Source organism: Anoplophora glabripennis, unplaced genomic scaffold (genome assembly GCF_000390285.2).
Source record: "Anoplophora glabripennis isolate ALB-LARVAE unplaced genomic scaffold, Agla_2.0 scaffold96, whole genome shotgun sequence".
Classification (NCBI taxonomy): domain Eukaryota; kingdom Metazoa; phylum Arthropoda; class Insecta; order Coleoptera; family Cerambycidae; genus Anoplophora; species Anoplophora glabripennis.
This window is the reverse complement of record NW_019417365.1, coordinates 264,349-279,666: the sequence shown is the minus strand read 5'-3', so window position 1 is coordinate 279,666 and position 15,318 is coordinate 264,349. Positions and strand designations below refer to the sequence as shown.

Sequence of the window (15,318 nt, the reverse complement as noted above, 5' to 3'; positions counted from 1 at the left end):
TTCCGCACGCTAAATAACACTTGCTTTAGTGGTCACACCTAGATGATTTTATGTATTGTAAACCACTGCAATTTATTACCGACGTTTCATCTATATATCCTTGTTAGGTCAACAGAAATGACTTAATTTAATTACTAATCACTAATGTGAGTTTTGCTTAGAATGCATTATCTATTTAAAATAAAATGTTAAGAAGTAACAGTTTTCGCAATAAGCATTAAAAATATTTTCATTGCTATATCAGTTACTGTTAATATGCGACCATATATTTACTAAGTTTTTTTGTTCGTCCTTGACTCCAGAACAACTCTTCCGAATATTGTGGGGTTCTTCCCCAATCACCGTCTATAGGACAAACGTACAAAAGAAAAAGCAAAATATGATTGAAGGAAACCATATTTTTATTAGCACTAACAACGACTGCATAAATATGATACTTAAATGAGAGTCGAGATCAAAAATAACTCTTAAATCGTTAAACTTGTTGAGTCTTAAGAGTATCACTTATGTAATACTAAACAATTAATGTTTCAAAAATACATACATTCTATGTTCTTGCTTTCACCTTTGACAAAGTTTGATCACGTAAAAAACAGCTGATAGAAAGAAATCTACGTCTTCAAAATGTGGAAACAAAAAAAAACTCTTTGTAACAGTTGTTTTTTACATGATCAAACGTTGTCAAAGGTGAAAGCAAGAATATAGGATGTTTCTCAGAATGATTGCATTATTTGAGAATGTAAACATATCAGGTACGAGTTTTTCCTTTACAGACATTTTCGATGCATAATATATTAGAACTGCCATTGTTAGCGTGGTATATAAATAAGCAATTGCCCTAAGCAAAAAAAAAACAACCTCTATCATTTGTTTATTATATCCTGCATCTTTTCAAAAGTAGCATCACCCAAAAGTAGTATTGGACTCGACATTATTGATAAGAAATTCGAGTATTTGTTCTGAATCCGGTTCTTAATTCTTCAATTTTATTTGCTGACTCAATATAACCATGTCTTTGATCTTTGCACTTTTTCCCTAAGTTTATTGATGAAACAGCTTTCGTTTGCATAGATATTTTTGGAAAAAAGTTAGAAGTGTAGGTAGTGTTCATAACGAGTTTTTTAAAATTGGAGAGCAGAATACGCTTTTGAGGCCTACATTTTTGTGACATCCAGTATATTACAAAGACATTGACATATGTTTCGTCGAAATTGCTTTGATGTATTCTATGCTACTACAAATTATTGCCAACGTCTCATCAGTATACCTCTGTTACGTCAAGAGAAATGACTTATCGAAAAAACAAGATGTTTTCTTAAAAATTACAGTGAAAATGATATATACAAGTACCTCTCTCAATCCAGTCACAGAAAAAGTAGATAAATGACATATAAGTGCCTTTTGTATCCTGTGAAAGCCGTAAATACTTAAAATTTCATTTCATGAATCGTAAATCGAAAGTAGAGATATTAACAATAAGCATTTAGTATCCAGGGAACATTAAAATGCGTCCATTGTTTTAATCCTTCAAATTTGACTTTTCATCATTTCACGTTAAACATCATCAATCTATCCTAAATTATTCGTGTTTAAATCCTACATAACATTCTGGCTCAAAATAATGAGATGGGCGAAACGAGTACCATCGTCAGCAGGTCTGTGGATGGTGGTTCTGGAAGATGTATGAGTATACAGGCCATGCAAGCCCTTTTTGAGCTGAAAGAAAACAACCAACTGTGCGATGCCACCATTGTGCTAGATGATGGTGCCGAAATTCCAGTGCATAGGGCAATACTTTGTGCTTGCAGTTCTTATTTCAGGTAAATTCAAGTAGCGAGTTTTTTATTTACATGATGTTATTCCTAAAAGAGTCGGTGATAATTACATAGAAGATTGGCTTGGCTTCAGATTCTGATAATTCTTGCTGTACATCGAATCTGAAATTGTTTTTAGACAGTTGTATACCTTTTTCTGAAAAACTGCAAAATTTGGGAAAATGTTTCTTGACAGGAGGAAAGTGAACCTGAATTTATCTAATCTAACATTTCCCCTTTACGAGCATTATTCATTTATTCTTATTATACTCTAATATTTAACTTTTTTTTAATAAAAGATACAAATAATTTTTGGTATATATCTTACTCTTGACTTGAAAACAAATCCAACATTAAGTATTCTATGATGATCAGATGCTATTTAAAAGAGAATCGCGCAGAAAAGAATACTGACTGGTAACTTAGATAGGTTTAATCCTTTTGCCTGAAAATAAATTCAGATTTATGTTCAGGAAGTCAAAGTTGTCATTTATTTTCTCAGTTTTGCAGTTTTGTAGAAAGTGATATTCTACCAACACAAATGAATTACAGATTCAAATTTGGAAGAAAAAATTGGGAATTTTCCAAGAAATACAGATGTCTGAAGCAGCGCCGTTCTTTTATACAGAATGTCCGGAAACGATTAGATTATACTTCAAGGGTAGTTCTTTTAGGTGAAAATAAACATGTTTATTTCAGATCATTTGGTACAATTTATTTTTTTTGTAAAGATTTTACTGTGTCATATTTTTAAATACTTAAAAAACTTCAATGAATACAAGGTTATTTGCAATTATAACACAGATAATTTTAAATAGATTTATGTTCTTTGTCGTATTTTTTTTGTTGGTAGGGATTTTAAGAAATTGCTGTAGTTGTCGATTAGGGATAGCTAGATTTGGGGAAATTCTATTCTAACTGAATTTCATCATTTTAGTAAATAGCTACTTTTTACGATCTATTTCTGTTGTAATGTGAGTGACTAATACGATATACCTACATCTTTGAATGTAATTTATAGAAGCAACATTTAAAGATACAAATTTAGCAAAACAGTGACACTTTGATATCTGAATCAATTTCTGTATAAACTAATATCTACTGCAGAAAATTAAAATCAGTTGTGATATTTCATAAAACATTTGCATTTTCTTAAAATCTCTAATCTCTAACAACAAAGAATATAACAAAGAATTGATGTCTCAAGTACCTATTTCTAGCTACTATTTCCTTTTTCCAAATTTATTGAAAAAATGGTGGAGTTATCTTAAAAAATGCAATAAAAATATATATCTCGTAACTTTATAAGAATGCAAAATTGTAAGATACTTGATGTAAATCGCTTTATCTCGACTTAAGGAAGCTACCTTTGGCCCATTCGTTTTAGGACACCTTCTTTAATGGGGTGATTGCATTATCTGTAATGGGAGTCAATGTAAAGTATACGAGCAATTGTGTTAATAACTCCTTATATAAATTATAAATGATTTTCAAAACGCTTTTATTACTAACTTATGGATATGTTCTTCTTTAAATAAGTGCTCTCTAGGTATATTTGTATTGGTAAAAAAGGGCAGTGGTATTAGGTTTTAGTTGAACTTCCTACTAACAGATGACACTGGTAATAGTGTCATGCATAGTCTAGCATATTGCCTTTGTACAGCCACTTCTTCTTGTACCACACGTAGGTTCTTTTCAAATCCAATAGCACCGCGGCCTTATTGGGCCTGTTGTACGTCCCACTGTTCAAGCGTATTCAGCAAGTAGTTTTGTCCTTTCTACAAGTCCCAAAAGCTTCCTTCTCTCAGTTGCTTGGGTTCCAGATGAGGTTTTCCTAGGAACGTTATTCTACTACGTGCATATTCTGGACACTCGCCCATTGTCCTCTGTTATAAGTCTCGTCATTTTCCTGAGGCGAATTTTATTCAAGCTCAGCAACTTATTCGTTCTTTTCTGCAAGTTCCATAAGTTCCTTCGCATGGCCTTGCCTTGAAGACCAGTATTTTCTATGTTGTTACTCAGTCCATTTCCCGAGAGCCTCCCCTGACAACACTGGGAGATATGCCACATGACTCTAGACCAATGAACTCTGTTTCGGATCCCTTCAGTCAGCATTTGTAAACATCCTCAGACAAGTTTTGAACTTACCTTGTCTAAAGCCTTAATTGTTGCTTGACTGTCAGAGAATATGTATACAAGTTTACGTTTATAACCTCTACGGATATTCCATGCTAAACATGCCATTGTCGTGAAGGATTTATGTTTGAAATACACTGGGAAACCTCTCCAGACTGTACCTTTATCTGAGTCTGAGTCTATATATTCCTACACCGCCTGGCCGTTTTGGAGCCGTCCATAAACCATACCAGAGTATTATAGGGTATTAAACTTTTCCTCCTATTTGCTTTGATCCTTTATTCAAGTCTCAAATGACTTGTGGAATCCCCAGAGTTGATTCCGATATAGATATTTCCATAATCTTGGAATAGGAAGTACCTCTCTAGTCGTTATTGTTCCTGAGTCAGCATGCTGCTGACCACCCTTCTGTTTTCACCATTATATGAACCGGTGATAGATTTTGGGATAACTTCTAGGGCTGCTGTCGGAGTAGATGACATCGCTCTAGTTACTGTGATAGATGCGCGTTATTCATAAAATAAAATTAACAACTTGCCCAAGGCAGCAAACACTCCATTATCAAAGTTATATCAAATATTTATTGTAAAAAATGTTTGTCATTAACTTTAGCCAGTCTTCATTTTCAGAGCACTCTTCACAACAACTTTACACAACAGGGAGAAGAACAGAGTACATTTGCCCGGCGTAACCTCAGAAATGCTACAGAAGCTTCTAGTTTACATATATTTAAGGAAGCTAGAAATAAACGATGATAACGTCTACTCTCTTTTAATAACAGCGGACTACTTAAGTATATTAGGAGTTTTGGATCTGTGTTGCAAATTCTTAGAAAAGAACCTGAACCCGAAGACGTGCATAGGCGTCTTGGTTTTTGCCAGGAATCATTTCTGCAGAGAATTGGCGTCAAACACGTGGAAGTATATTATGAGAAATTTCGCCCAAATCGCCACGCACAGCCATGAAATCTTAACGCTGTCCTTGCCTGAAATTCAGGAAATTATCAACGCTGACGATCTGAACGTTAAAAGTGAGGAAATCGTCTGGGAAACTATCCTAAGGTGGATAGACTACGACACTGAAGCAAGAAAAAAGCATATTGTCGCTTTAATGAAGTGTATCAGGTTGGGCCTCTTGGATACCCAGTTTTTTCTAGAAAGGGTAAAGGAACATCCTTACGTGTCTGGGTGCGAAGAGAGTCGTCCGATGATAATCGAGACGCTAAAGTTTTTATACGATTTGGAAATGATAACCCATAGGTAACAAACATGTTAGTACTTATTACTAAACAGAATTTTGATAAATACAAGCAATGAACACTTTTGATAAAAAAATCTAAAACACTACTTTACTGTTGATTGCGATAACCTCTCCACATTTATGAAGTCCGTTTTGTTTTGAAATATTTGCTAACACTTCAAAAACAAGAGAGTATAAATATACAGGGTGTGGCGTTTATAATCTATAAAAATTAAACTACGGCTTCCTAATGATATTTGTAATAGAAAAGTCTTATACGAAAAAGTTTTATTTTTGCGTTTTTTTTTTCATAAATTAAAGTTTAATTATTCGTCGTTGAAAGATAGAAAGATACTTCTCAATTTTTGGGGAATTTTTCAATGCAAAAGTACAAACTAAGAAAATAGATATTAAAAAGAAACTGATAAATTTGCGAGTTCTATCCCCTATTAAAACTACAAACCGTTACAATAATTCGAGTATACACAGTGTCGTTGAAACAAGTGTGTCTATGCCTAATAGTACGGGAGATATAAACAAAAGAATATGCCATAAGTGTAACATATTAGAAAGAGTAGTAACATATTTAACATTTTCGGGTGATGACCTTGTTTAATAGTTTTGAACTACTGCATACAGTTTACGACCACTTAAAAATGTATTTAAGTATGTTTACACTGAAGCTGGGTAGGCAGAATAATTATCATGGCAATGTGTATGAATAATTCGCGATGAGATCAGAGTTTGTATGCTTTATTTACATCCCAGGCATACCAGATTAAAATTTTAAAGTATAATGTAGTTAACAATAACATCGTTCAACTTTCATATTATCCATACTTAATATAAACATTGGTGATGGTTAAGTTGCTTGGCTTAATGTTTATTTTAAAGCAATAATTAAAATAAATTTAGATATTCCCTTAATTTTATATACTCATATCTGTTTATTATTATTTTCGTGTATACACACAGGGTGTCACAAATTAGTACGCCAATCCGCGAAACTACAGATAATTTGTAGGAAAATAATGGAACTTTTCTTATGCTATTTTTAATCTCGGCATCACATTTTCAGCATTCAGAGAGTTCTAATATTTGAATACATCGAACTTTTTTCTATTTCAGAGGCGGTAAGAAAACAAAATAAAAATTTTTCCCGCATATCTAAAGAGGGTGCAATATTTCGTAAATTAAGCTCTAAATCAAAATTTTCCAACTGACACAAAAATTAAGGAAGGAAATGTTTTATTTAAAATACAGTATTTCTCATTCATATAGGAAAAAATTGCAGGTCAATGGGTACCACCATTCCTATTCCGATTTTTTCTAACCAAAATACTAAAGAGTGCCAGGAAAATTTTTACTCAGTGTGCTAGAAAATAACGACTTATTAAAAATATCGTTCTTAAAAACTTAATTTATACAGTATACACCCTGCATCTCGAAAATAGGCTGTCAAAATTAAGAATGGCAAAGTTCGATTATTTTAGCTCTTGTAGGTATATGGTTGACGGATTGGTCTACCAATTTGTGACAACCTGTCTAAATATACATTATAAAGATATGTGAATAGAATTATCTTACAAGGTCAGTCTTTTATAAACGAATTAATAAATTGATAAGAAATATAAAATGATTAAGAACTTTTTTTCCATAATGATTTTCATTTTCAATGCATATGAAATTTTTGTTTGATCTTCGTATCACACTATCTACTTTTGATCATTACAAGGACTCAAACTTTTATCACAAGTTTTCAGTTGATTTCCAATTATGTCGAAGACGGAAAAGATTATTTTATTTGCCAGAAGTTACTAATTTGAGAAGACGTATCTAATCTCATAGCGTTCTTTTAAAATTAGGAACTAAGAAACGGTTTTATCAATGTTTCATAGTGAATATAAAAGTACATATTTTTAAGGCCCGGTACTTTGAGTCTTGGTTAAGGCTTGATTAACTAATCAGGCGATTAGACTGTGACTGTCCTTTATAAAAAAAATCAGTATATGTACAGTCTAATCGCCTTATCAGTTAATCAAGCTTTAACCGAGACTCAAAGTACCGGGCCTAATATAAATATAGTTAAAATATTACAAAAATATAAAAAATTGTATATTCTCTAATAACAATTATTATGTTGTAGTTTCGTGAAGGAGTTGATTTTTTGTTTTGATTGGTTTGTGAGTTTTTAAATATGTATAAAATTGATATACCAGTCCCTTGAAAAATTTACATTGATGGTTTATCTAAACCATCACGGTGCGGTGGTTACATCGGATGCGGATTTGTATGAAAATCTTTTCGTACCAAGTGGTGACTAAAAATACATGTATTTTTTGTGAGCGAATACACTGCAGTATAACTTTACTATTTGTAGGAATAATTTATTGATAACTCGTATAATTTTGAAGGAATTGATTTATTTACTTAAAAAATAAAATGACAAAATTTTCTAAAACTCAAAAAAACCTGTGTCACCATAATATCAATGTTAATGTAATAAAATTTAATTTTCCTTACTTGAACTTTTTGCAAATAATAATCAACTAGAAAAAAAAATATTTAGTACAACTAAAAGGCATTTTACCCGTCAGGTAAAATTATCCAGAGTCTGAAGGTCTGAAGATCTTCGTAATCATCGCAAGAGATTGATCGCAGCATGCCTTTGATAGATCGGTGTTACTACACAGTTGTTATACAGGGTGTCCCGATATTAGGGGGCAATATTTCTGCAGGGTGTTCTATGTCGAAGATTACCTTTTCTTGATATACACGTGGATCCTTTTTTTTTAAATAACTCCGAAACCAGTTGAGATAAATTTATACGTGCTCAGTCCACTACTGAAACGAAATTTACAAATTTTAATCACATGCGTTCCAACACCAACACGGGGGGGGGGGGGTGTAAAATTTACCGTAAATTTTGTTTTAGTAGCGGACTGAGTACATATCAGTTACGCTGGTTACCAACTTTCATAAATTTATCTCAATCTCCATCAGAGTGGCCCTTTAAGTGGCTATAAGTACCTTAGGAAAAAATTTTGGATCCACATTTATACAGGGTGGTCCGAATTTTATGCAGGAAACTTCGAGGGCAGATAGATCTCTTTAAAATAATAGGTGTTTGCCTTATAAACATAGGTCTGGAACGGTCTCGTTTTAGAGATACAGGGTGTTGAAGTTGTTAAAAAAAATTGATTTTTTGTTTATATCTCCGGAATCTAATTTGGTACAGATAATGCATGACAATAGGCCTTGCATTCCTTAAAATATGAGCTCTAAAAAATCGCCCAGTGGTGTACAACTGGACAGGGTCACCCCTTTTTATAAAAAAACTACGCCACTGTATTATTTACAAGCTATTGCAACGGATTTATATTTTAATGTACAAAATAAGTCAAAAAGGTAATTTGAATTTTTTCCCTAAAGTTCACCGTTCTCAAATTATTCATACCAATACAATCCCCTAGTGGCAGATACTTCTAACCATAATATTACAAGAATATTTATGTTTATGCTTAAAAGTAAGTGAAATTTGTAAGCACGTCAACAAATTTCTTTACACTCGTCGCTTTCATCTTTTTGGATTAAAACGATATTTGGAAAATCACGACGGCGCAATGAAAGGCATAGAAATTAAATTTTTAAGAACATTTGACGACGATTCTCGGTTAAGTACACAAAAACGTCTCGGCAACTTGGGGTGAGTAAATCGAAAATATGAAAAGTTCTACATAATAATTGTAGAAATCCGTACCATTTACAACCTGTGCAAAATTTACTTCCGGGAAATGTAGAGACATCTGAATTTTTGTTAGTGGTTGTTTTAAAGTCACAACATAATCCAGACTTTTTACTAGAAATACTTTGGACTGATGAGGCTACATTCACAAGGCGAAGGGTAGTAAATTTTCACAATATTTGGCCACAAGAACATCCTCATGAAATTCGGACAAGATCTTGTCAACACGAATTTTCTGTGAAAGTGTGGCTCGGAATAAATCGGACCTTTCTTCTTGTCACCCCATCTAAATTCCCAGTCATTTCTAAACTTTCTAGAAAACCATCTATATGAATTATTAGAGGATGTTCCATTAAATATACCATAAAATAGCTGGATACAAATGGATGGTGCTCCTGCGCATTTTAGGAGAATAATAGAAGAATGGCTTAAAAATTATATGGGGCGATGGGTCGGTTGAAGACCAAATGCCAATGTCAACCATAATGGTGCAGAGAATCCAGTCTCTTGGCCAGCCAAATCGCCAGATCTAAACCCCCTGGACTTCTACGTTTGGGGTTACCTATCTGAAAAGTAAAGTTTACTCTACTCCACCACAACTACTGCAGCGAATAGAAGACGGGTGTAATGAATTAAAAGAAAACCACCACATGATATTAGTTAGGTAATTCCATTAATCATTAATAGAAGTTGTCAGAAATGTATCGATGTGGATGGTTCGCATTTTGAACAATTGCTGTAAATACGTAACGTTAATTTCGTTTCTTGTTTAATTGTTGTTGCTTGGTAAATGTATTTTTATTTTGATTTAAATTGTTCTTATTTGTAAAGATAGTGGATTAAGCCTCCAGGGGAAACTAAAACACACTAGGAACACTACCTCACAGGTGATGTGGAAATAATTTTGTTGATCTGCTTACAAATTGCACTTACTTTTAAGCACAAACATAGATATTCTTGTAATATTATGGTTTGAAGTGTCTGCCACAAGGGGATTGTATTGGTATGAATAACTTGAAAACGGGGAATCTTAGAGAAAAATTCAAGTTACCTTTTTCACGTGTTTAGTGCATTAGAATATAAATCCGTTACAATAACTTGTAAAAAATACAGTGGCGCAGTTTTTTTTATAAAAAGAGGGCGACCCCTGTCCAGTTGTACACCACTGGTTGAACCATTAGAGCTCACATTTTAAGTAATGTAAGGCCTACTGTCATACATTATCTGTACCAAATTTTATTGAGATCGGTTAAAAGATTCCGGAGATATAAACAAAAAATCATTTTTTTAACAACTTCAACACCCTGTATCTCTAAAACGAGGCTGTTCCAGACCTATGTTTATAAGGCAAACACCTATTATTTTAAAGAAATCTATCTGCCCTCGAAGTTTCCTGCATAAAATTCGGACCACCCTGTATAAAGAAAAAGTAATCTTTTTCGATATAGAACACCTTGTAGAAATATTGCCCCCTAATTTCGGGACACCCTGTATGTCGCCGGATATTATGCTATAAATAATATACTCCTAATGCAAACTAGAGCAGAAGTAATAGTTTCCCTTTATATTATCACAATGGGTTACTTTTAGAATTCTGCAATAAGTTTCTTGCCAAGAACTTAATTTTCAGGATTTCGTGATGGTTTTCAATCATTCAACACCTTCCGGTTTGGTTGCCACAATGTCGGTATTGATTTGACGTTTTTAGAGACATGTAGCTCTCTTCTTCAGAAGAAACTCTGGTACTGGAGATTAAACCCTCTGGGTGGTACTTATATTTTCTGTATGCACTGATCCATGACTTTTCTTCCTATCTGTAGACTTTTGGTCAAAATCTTCTCTCTCACACCCAAGAATCCTGGAAGGAAGATAGGGACAGCCTTTCTCAAAATAAACATTAGTAGGTACGATGTAAAAGAAGCACAAATCTCACTTGAATAATAACAATCTAGAAAAATTAACAGTTGTGGAGCACAAGATAGACAGAACAAACGATAGACTTAACTAATACCAGAATTTTGGTGAAAGGGAGATTACGACCAAAAATCTATCAGAACAACATGGACCATTGATTACAAAACATGTGCCAGAACGTCATGATTCAATGCACACAACAAATATAAATACGGAACCTGATATCCAGAGTTTTTTTGCTGGAGAACCAAACCAAAACGTGGCAACCAACCCGAAAATTGTGAACACCAAGATCTCCAAATATTCCACATTTTGTGAATATAGAGATTTACCACGTTCTACTACTCGTACTTTGGTGACACTTCATCTTGAGGTACAAATAGCGATACCTACCCTACCAAAATATTGAAATTGTAGCATAGGTAGATTGGTTTAAATTTATTTAACTTATTGCCCACTCTGATCGTATTAACTGGTAAATTAGATTACAGTTGCAATAGCTTCACTGGCCTTCCTAACAATTTGGTTTCCTAGAGACGGTGAAGTGGTGACTCCCGAAATAGCGCGTCCCAGGGTTCCCCACGAGGTCCTTTTCGCCATCGGCGGCTGGTCCGGCGGATCGCCCACCAACTTCATCGAAACCTACGACACGCGGGCCGATCGCTGGGTTAAAGTCGAGGAGGTCGATCCCACAGGACCCAGGGCTTACCACGGCACCGCGGTGGTGGGGTTCAAGATCTACGTCATCGGAGGATTCGACGGCATGGACTACTTCAACTCCTGCAGGTGCTTCGACGCCGTCAAAAAGAATTGGAAAGAGATCGCGCCGATGCACGCCAGAAGGTGCTATGTCAGCACGGCCGTTCTGGAAGACTTGATTTACGCCATGGGAGGCTACGATGGGCATCATAGGCAGAATACAGCGGAAAAATATGATTATAAGACAAACCAGTGGTCTCTAATAGCTCCCATGAATATGCAGAGATCGGATGCCAGTGCTTGCAACTTAAATGGTAATTTCACTTTTTTTTTAATTATAGGAAATGATTCTTCAGGGTTCTAAGATATTTAAAAAAAGAGCTGTGGGACTTTTTGTAAAGACTAACTTAGGAACAGTTAAAGATGCCGAGTTAAAACTTCGTATAGTGCTGTTGCTTAAAGTAGAATTTGCACAAAATATGTTGGATGGGTGTGACAGATTTCAAATAAAAATCTTATCTATCCGTTTATCTGTCGCTAAACATAATTTTTTGTTCTGTATCTATTTCTGCTTACTATTTCGAAGTATTCTTTTTTAGTTCTGCATGTTCTGTTTTATATATCATATAAATTTCATATTCTGTTTTCTTTCTCCGTTCTCTTAATATGAGCCATCTTGAGCCATCTTAGTTGGTAGTTCCCATAATTGGTTCTACTGCTATCCATATCAAATTTTTGTGCAAGTAGGCCAATCATTATAGCTTTTTTTCGGGAAAAAAATACTATTAGAAGTTTCTCTGCGGAATATTGTTCAGAAACGTGTTATAAACAAAATATCAAAAAATCAACTCGAGACTAGTTGGGAAACTTTGTTAAAACAATGGTCAAAATTATGGAAAAGTAGTTTTTCGACTGGCGTAAAAAAACTGTTATTCATAGAGAAAAAAAGGTTTATACAAAAAAGGTAGGTATTAAATAAATCTGTAAAATAAGACAAGTCCGATTAAATTCCGATAATTTGTTTATGCGCAAGAGCTCAAAAATGGTCGAAATTGTCCGCTTTTTTCAATTGCTAATAATTAATGCAATTTTCATCGCAGACACTTGTAATTCAGGATTTTTGAAGCTTTTTGCACCCTTAATAAGTGGTAAAAATTTCAGCCCAAAAACTTCATTAGCTTGGCGTTGGCGGAATTTGTTATCTAAGAAGATGCTATTTTCAATTCATTTTTCCCAAGCTCACAGGCGTTGTAGGGTTTCGATCATTAGTTGTTTTTGTACCTAAATAGTTGTATTGACATATGCATTTACTGATAATTTAATTTTTCAAATTTAATTTGTTTAAAAATGACTGAAAAAATGTTAATATTTATTACATCGTTAAGCGCGCATGCTAAGCCTCGCCTTCCCCACTCGTTCGCTAGACCAAGTAATAGAACGCATCGCCGCTATCTTCTTTTTCGAAATTAAATAGTTGAATTCACCTTAATGTTAATGTAGGACATGAAAATATAGCTCTTAATGTATACTCTCTCCAAATTTCGGCTCTTAATATTAATAATTAAGGTCACTGCGATTAAATAAATAAAAAAAATTATCTCAGCTTCTAATCAACTTACAACAACGATTTTTTTTTAAATTCGAAGAAAACTAAAGTAAAGAGGTTACTATTTTATTTTATAATAATTACCTATCTTAACAATTTAATAAATATTAACATTTTTTCAGTCAATTTTAAACAAATTAAATTTGAAAAACTAAATTCTCAGTAAATGCATATGTCAATACAACTATTTAGGTACAAAAACAACTAATGATCGAAACCCTACAACGCCTGTGAGCTTGGGAAAAATGAATTGAAAATAGCATCTTCTTAGATAACAAATTCCGCCAACGCCAAACCAATGAAGCTTTCGGGCTGAAATTTTTACCACTTATTAAGGGTGTAAAAAGCCTCAAAAATCCTGAATTACAAGTGTCTGCGATGAAAATTGCATTAATTATTAGCAATTGAAAAAAACGGCAATTTTCGACCATTTTTGAGCTCTTGTGCATAAACAAATTATCGGAATTTAATCGGACTTTTTTCATTTTATAGGCTTATTTAATACCTACCTTTTTTGTATAAACTTTTTTTCGCTATGAATAATAGCTTTTTTACGTGAGTCAAAAAACCACTTTTCCATAACTTTGACCACTGTTAAAACAAAGTTTCCCAACTAGCCTCGAGTTGATTTTTTGATATTTTATTTATAACAGGTTTCCGAACAATATTCCGCAGAGAAACTTCTAATAGTATTTTTTTCCCGAAACAGGCTCTTTCATGTCTATAATGACTGGGCTAAAGATTTTTATTTCTAATATGATTTATTACGTTTCTGTTTTCCGTAAATATATCAAAGAAGTTAAAAAATTAAATTACGTATACTTTTTGTACTATCGAAAAAACATTTTTTGGATAACTTCCTGATATTTCCCTTCGGTTGCAAGGAGTCTCACAGGTAATTCCTTTTATTCTAGCGCTAAAATGATCATATAAAATCTTTTAGATAGTTTGAAAGATTTGAAACAAAGTTGATCACTTTTATATTAATTTTCATAAATGTAACGGTTTTTTATCAAGGAAAAATTAAATAGGCCATAGTGCATACGATATTGCTCTGTGGGAAAGCTCTTATTCCAATAAAGGCATAATAAAACTGAAAGAAGTCTGAATACAGGTAAATGTAGAAAATGACCACCTCCCACCATTACACAAGACTCCATGTATGCAATTTTATAAAAAAATAATAATAATGTTATTGTTAAACGAAATATTAATTAAAATTTCAATGTCGGAATTATTTTACTATTATTAAATAAATAAATGAAGCTATCATTCATTGAAAAAGTTATTTTTTTACATATTAAGGCAAAGTAAACTTGTTTTTTCAATATTTTGTTAGCTATTTAATTAAGATTTAAATGTAAAAATTCACAAATTATTTTCAAATTATTATTTACTGTTAAAAGATTTAAAAAAGATAAAAAGCATTTGAATGTATTGCAAAATTCTCAAAATTAAAAAATATTAATAAAAATAATGCGGTCGATAAAATTACAGTTTTAACTTCTTCAAATTTTAATATCTAAAGTTTATTAATTATATTTATTATTAATTTTATACAAATAAATGTTTGCAACATAATCAAAATTAATTAAAAAAATATTAATCACAACCATTTTCAATCATAGATATATGTAATGTAATATAAAACAATTTAATACCAAAATAGGTAAGTTATTTTGAAGTTAATAAAACCGATAAAAATTTGACCACTCCACACGTAAACGCGACGCGACGCGGCGGTCTGATTGATATTAGACAGACGACAGACGGCAAACAGTCTAATGCGAGAGCCAGATGTGCAAAAATGTGGCTTCAGTTTGTTTTAAAAAAATTGCGGTCGTCATACTGTAAGATGCCCATAAAAAATTATGATTTTATAAACATTTCTCATGTATTGGCTTTATTTTATTCGCAGCATATACATACAAATTTTCACAAATAAAAGTTTTTCTCGATTGCTGAAAAATACATTCACCAAAATAAAAGGTTTAAATTTGTTATTATTTTAACAAATCAAAAATATATATTATATACATATTCGCGTGATACGTCTGATTGCAAAATACAGGTAAGATCAATGTTTTGAAACCTAGCATATGATTTACGACAGTCTATAAGGTATTTTATTTTAATTTCGCCATTTAAAATATTGTTTTTTTTTT

At 32.8% G+C, this 15,318-nt stretch overlaps 1 protein-coding gene across 1 annotated transcript in view; it reads left to right on the top strand.

Annotated features, from left to right (window-relative positions):
* Nucleotides 1–1,626: 1,626 nt before the first annotated feature.
* The window catches only part of LOC108904626 (kelch-like protein 10), a 24,971-nt gene continuing 11,279 nt past the window's right edge, over nucleotides 1,627–15,318 (top strand). Inside the window, exons 1-3 of the mRNA XM_018707259.1 lie at nucleotides 1,627–1,820; nucleotides 4,580–5,209; nucleotides 11,383–11,861. Coding sequence (XP_018562775.1) covers nucleotides 1,627–1,820; nucleotides 4,580–5,209; nucleotides 11,383–11,861 — 1,303 coding nt within the window. The remainder of the gene's footprint in view (nucleotides 1,821–4,579; nucleotides 5,210–11,382; nucleotides 11,862–15,318) is intronic.